This window comes from Hyla sarda, chromosome 4 (assembly GCF_029499605.1).
Source record: "Hyla sarda isolate aHylSar1 chromosome 4, aHylSar1.hap1, whole genome shotgun sequence".
Taxonomy (NCBI): Eukaryota; Metazoa; Chordata; class Amphibia; order Anura; family Hylidae; genus Hyla; species Hyla sarda.
The window spans coordinates 407,917,931-407,928,939 of NC_079192.1; the positions used below are offsets into that span (position 1 = coordinate 407,917,931).

The following is an 11,009-nucleotide window of genomic DNA, read 5'->3' on the forward strand; positions in this document are numbered from 1 at the left end:
TATGAGATAGATAGATAGATAGATAGATATGAGGTAGATAGATAGATAGATAGATAGATAGATAGATATGAGATAGATAGATATGAGATACAGATATGAGATAGATATGAGATAGATAGATATTAGATAGATTTGAGATAGATAGATGATAGATATGAGATAGCTAGATATGAGATAGATAGATATGAGATAGATAGATATGAGATAGATAGATAGATAGATTTGAGATAGATAGATAGATTTGAGATAGATTTGAGATAGATATGAGATAGATATGAGATAGATATGAGATAGATATGAGATAGATATGAGATAGATAGATATGAGAGATAGATAGATAGATATGAGAGATAGATAGATAGATAGATATGAGAGATAGATAGATATGAGATAGATAGATAGATAGCTACAGGAGAATACAGCAGCACACTGCTAGCACAAAGATACAGATAAAAGATGAAATGCTATACAGCTATAGTGCAAAAAATTTAAAAAATGAAAAAGTGAGGTACTTAGATGGATAGATAATAGAACATCTGTAATCTGTATTTCTACTCTGACGTTCATTTCGCCGTGTATCTGAAGAGTAGTCGGACGTTTCACAATCTCTTCCGGACGTTCCCGGAATTGTCCTTAAATTCTTGGAAATTGCAAAGACTAAAGTTGCACTGATAAAACAGAAATCTGCTTGTGCTGAAATTCTATGGGCAACTTTAAAGGGAATATCTCCCTAAGATAAATTCCTTGAAATGATGATATCCTTATTAAAGCTGAGGCAGAGGACGCCGTTATATCCGTGTTATATACTTATCCACCCTTAAAGCAGGAGGAAGGAGCCCGAAGTAGTTATGCCCCGCCTCTTCCTTCTTTAAAAATAACACCACTTCCTGTTTGAGTCATGGCTGCAGCGTATCATGTGACCTCTCGTGTGAATGCCCTTGTTGTTGTATAGGGATGTCTCAGAAGGGGGTCCCCTCCTTCAGCCCATTCATTTGCAGGCAGAATAGGATACCCGGCTTCCCATTATAAAGTGTCTGTTTTTGTGAGAGTACCCCTTTAAGGGGAAGGCCCACAAAAGGAGAGGGCAACATTTCAGATGGGCGGCATTGTAAAACGGGGCAAATCCTACCTTGATCCAAAGCAGTGGTCTACAAACTGTAGCCCTCCAGATGTTTCAAAACTACAACTCCCAGCATGCCCGGACAGCCAACGGCTGTCCGGGCATGCTGGGAGTTGTAGTTTTGCAACATCTGGAGGGCCACAGTTTGGAGGCCACAATCCAAAGGATTTATATTACTTTATTGTCATATTATTTTAATATGAAAAGAGACAAGTGGCTACCAGATACAATTGGCGCCGCTTATCTCCCGGGAAAAATTTAACCCTTCAATTCCTTAGCAGTACGAGGGCCATGCCCGATATTCCTTCTTCTCCAATGCGCCAGTATCGCCCACGCGCAATCTGCGCCATCTGTGAGATCTGACATCCGCCCGCCGTGTGTTCAAACACCCGGAGCCTCGGTGACTTGGCTGTGAAGAGTATTTTGGGTATAACAAGCGGCAAATATTGGAGCTGCGCCCTTATTTTGCTGAGCAGTAACAAAAGTTGTGGAAAGCTGTTTTTCTGTTTTTAATTTTTATTTATTTTTAATTTTTTTGTGATTTTTTTTTATTAAAAAAAAATTAGTTTGTGCATGCGCGCGTCAGTGATCCTACAGCGCCATCTGCTGGCAGTGTTTGAATCCTTGCGATCTCCATTTACATTCAAAGCTAAAATTAAAATTGTGTTCACCGGAGAGCAGTGTGTCATGAAAAGTCAGATGACTATTAAAGGGGTATTCCGGCTTTAGACATCTTACCCCCTACCCAAAGGATAATTAGATGACTTAATTAGATGACCAGTTGGAGTGATCAAACACCACACCCAAAGCCAGGATATTTATGGGAAATGTAGGCTGCATTATCAAAGTCATTTCAGATATCGATTTGCATCCAATATAAAGCCAAAACCCATGCCTGCCACATCAGCTAAAACAGGTAAGCATTATATGCCCCAAAAAAAAAAAAAAATTCTGGAGTGCTTCTTTAAAGGGTATTCTGGCCTTAGACATCTTCTCCCCTATCCCCTACCTCCGCAATGTCCGTGCAGCTCCTGGCATTCTGTGCCGTCACGCCGCCTCCTTTAGACCTGAATGGAGGGGTCGTGGCGTGACATCACGTCTTAGAATGCCGGGAGTTGCACGGGGCTCATGAGGGTTCCCATTGGTGGGACCCCCGCCATCAGACATCTCATCCCCCTATCCTTTGGATAGGGTATCAGATATCTAAGGCCAGAGTACCCCTTTAAAGAAGCACTTTTTTTTTTTTGGCCTATATAATGCATAATGCCGTGTGCTTACCTGTTTTAACTGATGTGGCAGGCATTGGTTTTGGCTTCATATTGGATCAAATCGATAACCGAAAGGATTTTGATAATGCAGCCTATATTTCCAATACATTTTCTGACTTTGCGTGTGGTGTTTGATCACTCCAACTGGTCATCTAATTAGGCTGCTGGTTCTGGAGGTCACCCAGGTGAACTGATTAGACTTATTAGTGGGTTGGGGTCAGTTCACATTATGTGCAGCTGGCCCAAAACTACAACTCCTAGCATGTTGCACTATATAGTAGTATAGTGTAGGTCAGTGGTCTTCAACCTGCGGACCTCCAGATGTTGCAAAACTACAACTCCCAGCATGCTGGGTGTTGTAGTTTTGCAACATCTGGAGGTCCGCAGGTTGGAGACCACTGCCCTAGAGCAATGAGGGGAGATTTATCAAAACCTGTACAGAGGAAAAGTTGCTGAGTTGCCCATAGCAACCAATCAGATCACTACTTTCATTTTTCACAGGTCTCTAAAAATGAAAGTGATCTGATTGGTTGCTATGGGCAACTCAGCAACTTTTCCTCTGTACAGGTTTTGATAAATCTCCCCTCATTGCTCTAGGGCAGTGGTCTCCAAACTGCGGCTCTCCAGATGTTGCAAAACTACAACTCCCAGCATGCCCGGACAGCCGTTCGCTGTCCGGGAATGCTGGGAGTTGTAGTTTTGCAACATCTGGAGGTCCGCAGGTTGAAGACCACTGGTATAGGTTATAGTGCTGGGAGTTGTAGTTTGGAGTCAGTGGCAGTGCTATAGGCTGGGAGGTGTAGTTAGTTACCTACTGCAACTCCCAGCATGCCCTGACACAGCCTATGGCTCTACAGCTGACAAAATACTATTTAAAGGGGGGGAGTGGGCGGGGCAAGTCATTTTCGTCACTTTGTAAATTTTAAGTTTTGGCCTAAAATTTTCCTTTTAGTGCATCCCTAGTGCCAATTATGATAAAACAATTTTTTTTAAATTTTTTCAATTGCCTTAGAATAGTACCATTTTTCATTGTGATTTTTAGGAAAATCACAGCAAAAGCAGAAAACAAAAAACACAGCAAAAAAAAAAAAACACAATGTGTGAACACAGCCTGAGAAGAGGTGTAGAACTACTATATATCCTGATACTACACCCAATGCTTTTTTCCGCTCTTAGTAATAATAAGCAATCTGCAGAGGTGTCTGGCAGCAGCCTACTCCCCTCCCCACCATTTAAAAGGGTACTCCACTGGCCAGCGTTCGGAACATGAACACTGTGTGCGTGCCCTTGTGACGCCAGGCCATGCCCCCTCAATGCAAGTCTATGGGGGGGGGGGGGGTGGTGGCCGCCCCTCCCATAGACTTGCATTAGGGGCATGGCGTTACATCACGAGAGGGCGTGGCTGACCCCCGCAGCGTGGACACAGCGTTCGTAACTTAATGTTCCAAATGCTGGTCAGTGGAGTACTCCGGGGGAGAACTTTTTTTTTTTTTTTTTAAATCAACTGGTGCCAGAAAGTTAAATAGATTTGTAAATTACTTCTATTAAAAAATCTTAATCCTTCCAGTGCTTATTAGGGGCTATATACTACAGAGGAAATGCTTTACTTTTTAGATTTCTCTGATGTCACGACCACAGTGCTCTCTGCTGACATCTCTGTCCATTTTAGGAACTGTCCAGAGGAGGAGCAAATCCCCATAGCAAACATATGCTGCTCTGGACAGTTCCTAAAATGGTCAGCAGAGAGCACTGTGGTTGTGACATCAGAGAAATCTAAAAAGTAAAGCATTTCCTCTGTAGTATATAGCCCCTAAAAAGTACTGGAAGGATTAAGATTTTTTAATAGAAGTAATTTACAAATCTGTTAAACTTTCTGGCACCTGTTGATTTAAAAAAAAAAAGTTTTCCACGGGAGTACCCCTTTAAGAGCTGAGTTGTTCAGTCATATGTCTGACAACAGGGAGGATACTGTTGTCTGTTTCCAAGAGCAACCAGGGAAAATATGCCAGCTATATTGGGCAGTGGAATATTTTATAGAGGATGGGAAGGAGGTTGTTGTGAAGTGTGGCATCATGGTCACTTACCTATCTATCAGCTAACTCCTTTTTTATCTTTATTTTGCAGGTCGCACCGGGAGATACACTTTAATAGAAAAATGGAGAGATTCAGAGAGGCACTTGGCCCCTCACGAGAATCCGGTAATCGCTCTAAACAAGTGGGGACAGTATGCGAGCGACGTGCAGCTGATTCTGAGACGCACCGGACCGTCTCTGAGCGAACGCCCTACGTCAGACAGCATCGCCCATGTGCCCGAGAGGAACCTGTACAGGCAAAGCCTGCCCCCCCTGGCCAAACTGAGGCCCCAAAACGATAAGTCCATAAAGAGGCGTGAACCAAAGAGGAAATCATTGACTTTTACCGGTGGAGCCAAAGGACTTATGGACATTTTCGGTAAAGGTAAAGAGTCTGAATTTAAGCAGAAGGTGCTTAATAACTGCAGGACGACGGGCGAGGACCTAAAGAAACTCATCCACCTACAGTCCGAGAAGCTGCTGACCCTCGAGAAGCATCTGGACTCCAGCGATGCCGAAATGCGATATTGGGAGCAGAAGTACAAGTCTGGCTTAGAGGGGGAAATTGGGAAATGGGAGCAAAAGATCAAACGGAACGACGTGGAGATCGGGGAGGAGGAGTTCTGGGAGAACGAGTTTCAGATCGAGGTGGAAAACGAAAAGCAACTCAAGGAACAACTGGAGGAGATGACCCAACGTATGCTCCAGTGCGAGAGCCAGCTGAAGGACTACCAGAGCCAAATCCAGACCATAGAGAGCGGGATTGAGGCCGAGAGGTTACAGATGGCCATGCAAGAGACGCAGATCAATGAAGAAATCGTCAGAGGGAAGATCGAGAAGATCAAAGGGGACATGGAGGTCCAGGGGCAGGAGAGTGTACGGCTGGAGAACGGCGCCAAGGCCGTAGAGCGATCTCTGGGACAAGCTGCTAAGAGGTTATTGGTGAGTCCTGGGGCCTGACGCCCAACCAACATGGCATCCTTCATGAATTCAGAGTTGTGCTGTGAGGCATCCCCTTACTCTTGGGTTATAATGGTGGCCATCTTTGTTTCCCCATAAAACTCTTTAGTTTGATTATTGACCCCTACATTTTGGGTTTACAGCCCCTATGCAGAGCCATGTGTTTCCATGCGTAGTCTGATCCTCCTGTCCTGTGTTACTCCCCCTTCTTGACGTTCTCTAGATTGAAATAAGAGAAGAATCTCGAGAAACACGTGACTTCAAGATCAGACTACAGAGCAGATTTTGTGTATACAGCTCCTATGCACAGCTATGTGTCTCCATGGGTATTCCTGTAGTGGTTACCTTTTCCCATTTAACCCATCTGTCCAGGACGTAGCTATAGGGGGTGCAGTGGTATCAGTCGCACCGTGGCCCTGGTGCCTAAGAGGGCCCCAAAGCTCATCTGCCCCATAAGAGACCAGTATTATGATTGGCACATGGGGCCCTGTTGAATATTTTGCATCGGGGCCCAGAAGCTACTAGTTACGCCTCTGTCGGTAGGTTAGCAAAAAGAAGTATCCCAGGTAGTGAAGTATCACATAAGGGCAGGTCAGACAACAGCCAGGATGTATATAGCTATTAATAAGACCTATGTGTCTTCACGGTTACAGACTATAAACCAACCTTCTGTAGTCGGATCCTGCTATCGCTCCCAAAAACTCTTCTCTGTCCCCTACATTTTTGCTATTTATGAAAACATTGAGTGGAGGACAAAGGAAGTAGAGGGTCAGACTACACAGGATATGGCTGTAGTCTGTTACCATGGTAACCAAACTTGTACTGTAAAGTTTCCTGGAATGCTGGATCCAGGTTTTAAACCCTTAGACTGTTCTTTGCTGTTAAAAACCCAAAGGCTTGGTCTGTGGGGTCCCAGCCACCCATACCTGGAACAAAGGGTTTCCCGATCAAGGTTCAAGGCTATTCTTAAAGGGCTACTCTGGTGGAATTTTTTTTTTAAATCAACTAGTGCTAGGAAGTTAAACAGATTTGTAAATCCATCCAGTACTTATCAGCTGCTGTATACTCCAGGAAGTTATTTTCTTTTTTTAAATACTTTCCAGTCTGACCACGGTGCTCTCTGATGACACCTCTCTCCGTTTCAGGAACTGTCCAGAGCAGGATAGGTTTGCTATGGGGATTTGCTTCTGCTCTGGACAGTTCCTGACACAGACACTGGTGTCAGCAGAGAGCACTGTGGTCAGACTGGAAAGAACTTCACAATGTTCTCTGTAGTATACAGCAGCTGATAAGTACTGGAAGGATTAAGATTTTTAAATAGAAGTAATTTACAAATCTGTTCTTGCACCAGTTATTTCCAGTTTTCCAGTGGAGTAACCCTTTAAATGTGAGGTGTGGAAAGACAGAAGGACTTGGTGGTTTGAGTGTCTAGATCAGTGTTTTTTTCCAACTAGTGTGCCTCCAGCTGTTGCACAACTTCAACTCTACAATTCCCAGCATGCCCGGACAGCCTTTGGCTGTCCGGGCATGCTGGGAGTTGTAGTTGTGCGACAGCTGGAGGCACACTAGTTGGGGACACAATGTTGTCATTTAAAGGGGTTATCCAGGAAAAAAACTTTTTTTTATATATCAACTGGCTCCAGAAAGTTTAACAGATTTATAAACTACTTCTATAAAAAAAAATCTTAATCCTTTCAGTACTTATGAGCTTCTGAAGTTCAGGTTGTTTGTTATTTTCTGTCTAAGGGCTCTCTGATGACACGTGTCTCGGGAAACACCCAGTTTAGAAGCAAATCCCCATAGCAAACCTCTTCTAAACTGGGCGGTTCCCGAGACACGTGTCATCAGAGAGCACTTAGACAGAAAAGAACAACCTTAACTTCAGAAGCTCATAAGTACTGAAAGGATTAAGATTTTTTAATAGAAGTAATTTACAAATCTATGTAACTTTCTGGAGCCAGTTGATATATAAAAAAAAGTGTTTTCCTGGATAACCCCTATAAGCTCCAAACTTCTACACTTATTTCCAAATAGATCCTTATAGTGAGTAGAACTTATTTTTTCTGAGACAGAGCTCCAAATCTCCTGCACAGATATAGTTACATGATAAAATTCTGACTGCATGCAGCCGCCCCTAAGGGAAAGCTTTGGCTCTAACTGCATACTATTTAAAGCTAAAATAAAATGGTGCTCTGTGGTGAATACTTGTCTGACTCCCATCAAGATAGATCAGATTTAATGTTCTGCGTGGGTGGAGCTTTCTCTACATTGTTGACACCCCTGAGGAGTGGAGAATGGGATAACTGCTCTGAGCACTTTTCTGCCTAGTAAAAAAAAAATATATGTATATTTATAATTATTATAATTTTTTTAATTTTTTTAAGGAAAAGTTACAACTATTTAAAAAAAAAATTTCCTTGATTTCCCTTCCCTTAAGGAGCGAGAGCAGGAACTCGAACAGTTGACCAAAGAACTCCGACAAGTGAATCTCCAACAGTTTATCCAGCAGACTGGTACCAAGGTTACGGTGCTGCCTGCAGAGCCTAGCGAGACGGAATTCCCAACGCCAGAAAAAGGTACGATTTCTTCAGTTCGCCATGATCCGCCATGTTGCCTTAGACTTTGTGATAAATTGAGTGATGTCTTACAAAGTACAATTGGCCCAGCGTGAAATGAGCCTTATATGGGTCTGTAGTTGAAGAATTAAAAGACTTATGGCTATTAAAAAGCGTAGGAGGGGAAAAAAAACGAACCCCCCCCCCCTCCCCCAAAAAAAAGAAAAGAAAAATTTGCTGCGTAAATACTACAGAACACTAATACTTTTAATAAATCGTCCAATAAATTGATACAATGAATGCAGTACCTCTTGTTGGCAGTAGGTGTCACTATTACAAAAAGTTAAATTTTTTTTACAATTTAATATAACATTTTTATTTATCTATTAATTTATTTTTTTACTTTCTTAGAGCCACCATTCCAGTCAGGGTCTCTAAAGCGGCCCGTGACTTCGAGACAACTTCCGAGTAACCTAAGGATCCTCCAGAATGCCTTGTCTTCAGGCTTTAACCCCGAGGGCATCTACGTATAACTACACGCCGCTTTCGGGTGAACTCTACAAAAAAGACCGGCTGTGGACGTTACTTTACATTTCTACACAACTCTCCTACCTTGAAGAGTAGCGAGTTCTCCTCATCATTCGGCTTTCAGGCTTAAGAAGTCTTGAAACCTAATTCCCCTCAATCCACCCCCCCCCCCCCCATGTATTTTTCCAACTCTTCGCGAGGAAATCACCGATGGAAACCATCAAATAAGTATCGAGCAATACGACATTGCTGACGTGTCGGCCTGAGGTCGACACTTTTTTATCCGATTTTTTTTTTTTGGATACCGTTTTTGAAGTATTGTTTCATACGGAACAAAAGACTGGCTGGAAACGTTCTGCATCTAAGGAAGGGTTAAAAGTGATATAAATATATATATATATTTTTCCATCTGCTTTTGTATCTCATACCAATGATAAGACAATATTGTATTTGTTATATATTTAATGTCCTGTATTTCATAGTACTTTTTTTTTTCTGCTCAATCTTTAACCGGAACAGTGTTACTTAGAAGCACGTCGAAACTTTTTGTGGGATTTTCTAGTAGGGATGACAGTATTAAATCCTGATGGTTACAGCAGGAATCCAGTAGTATCTGCGGGACTTACCGGCCTATCAGATCATCTGGACTACCAAGTATTCAGGTCAAAGGTAGACAGTATTCTAATAATCCAGCATCCGGGATTCGGGTCTAGCTGGTCTGGTCTGGTAATGGACGTTTAGGTGCCAGATTATTGGACTTTTGCTGTATATTTTCTATATATGTAGAAATATAAATGAGACCACACTTCCGAACCATTCCATGGTCCAGTTTAAATGTATAGCTTCTCAGAGGTGGGGTTTATAAAATAAGGAGTGGCCTATAATTGCCAGGTCCTTAGCTCCTCAAAGGCGGGGCTTATAAAATAAGGAATGGCCAATGGAAGCCAGATACAATCTGGTGCCAACTTTCTGTAGGTTGTGGAAGTATTTAATGGTGTATTCCAGTATTTTAAAACATATCCCCTACCCAGAGGATAAGGGGATAAATGTCTGATCTCTTGGATCCCCTGCGGTGTCCACAGCGGGCCCCGAATCTCCCCACTGCATGGTGCATCGGTTCGGCACATTCTGTATGCATTCTCCATGGGAGATTCAAAAATGTTGTACTCTGGTATCTCCAGCTCTCCCCTAGAGGGCACATGGAGCATGTTCTAACCCCGAAGTCCATGCAGCGGGGAGATTTAGGGCCCCGTTCTGGAGATCAGACAGAGTACCCCTTTAAAGGGGTACTTTGGTGGAAAACTTTTTTTTTTTTTTAAATCAACTGGTGCCAGAAAGTAAATTACTTCTATTAAAAATCTTAATCCTTCCAATACTTATTAGCTGTTGAATACTACAGAAGAAAATATTTTCTTTTTGGAACACAGAGCTCTCTGCTGACATCACGACCACAGTGCTCTCTGCTGACATCTCTGTCCATTTTAGGAACTGTCCAGAACAGCATATGTTTGCTATGGGGTTTTTCTCCTACTCTGGACAGTTCTTAAAATGGACAGAGATGTCAGCAGAGAGCACTGTGCTCGTGATTTAGCAGAGAGCTCTGTGTTCCAAAAATAAAATAATTTCCTCTGTAGTATTCAGCAGCTAATAAGTTCTGGAAGGATTAAGATTTTTTAATAGAAGTAATTTACAAATTTGTTTAACTTTCTGGCACCAGTTGATTTAAAAAAAAAAAAAAAAAAAAAAAAAAGTTTTCCACCGGAGTACCCCTTTAAGGACAATAGCAGATTCCCAATTTTTGATATTTAAATAAATGGGGCAGTGACCCAGGCAGGTCCATGCGAGTCCTACCCAAATATAAAAATCTGGTTGCTATGGGCAACACGGATATTATTTTTTTAGAATTTTCTGTCTATTCAATGTCACATTCCTGAAGGCAATAAATAAACATATACAGCACAATTCCTTTAGTTCGGCATCGACATCATCAAACTGATCTTAAAGGGGTACTCTCGTGGAAAACTTTTTTTTTTAATTATTTTTTTTTTTAAATCAACTGGTGCCAGAAAGTTAAACAGATTTGTAAATCACGTCTATTAAAAAATCTTAATCCTTCCAGTACTTTTTAGGGGCTGTATACTAAAGAGAAATACAAAAAAGAAATGCATTTCCTCTTATGTCCTGACCACAGTGCTCTCTTCTGACCTCTGCTGTCCATTTTAGGAACTGTCCAGAGCAGCATATGTTTGCTATGGGGATTTTCTCCAGCTCTGGACAGTTCCTAAAATGGACAGCAGAGGTCAGCAGAGAGCACTGTGGTCAGGACATAAGAGGAAATGCATTTATTTTTTGTATTTCTCTTTAGTATACAGCCCCTAAAAAGTACTGGAAGGATTAAGATTTTTTAATAGAAGTGATTTACAAATCTGTTTAACTTTCTGGCACCAGTTGATTTAAAAAAAAAAAAAAAGGTTTCCACTGGAGTACCCCTTTAAAATATTGTGGA

The 11,009-nt window shown here is 42.0% G+C and overlaps 1 protein-coding gene across 7 annotated transcripts in view; it reads left to right on the forward strand.

Moving 5' to 3' along the window:
• The window catches only part of RASSF8 (Ras association domain family member 8), a 67,945-nt gene extending 58,032 nt beyond the window's left edge, over positions 1 to 9,913 (forward strand). For 6 of the 7 annotated variants that reach the window (XM_056517607.1, XM_056517603.1, XM_056517608.1 and 3 more), the window contains 3 exons: positions 4,513 to 5,402; positions 7,858 to 7,996; positions 8,387 to 9,913. In XM_056517607.1, coding sequence (XP_056373582.1) covers positions 4,513 to 5,402; positions 7,858 to 7,996; positions 8,387 to 8,508 — 1,151 coding nt within the window. In that variant the 3' untranslated portion in view covers positions 8,509 to 9,913. The remainder of the gene's footprint in view (positions 1 to 4,512; positions 5,403 to 7,857; positions 7,997 to 8,386) is intronic. The other variant, XM_056517602.1, reaches the window with a different exon arrangement.
• Positions 9,914 to 11,009: the final 1,096 nt, after the last annotated feature.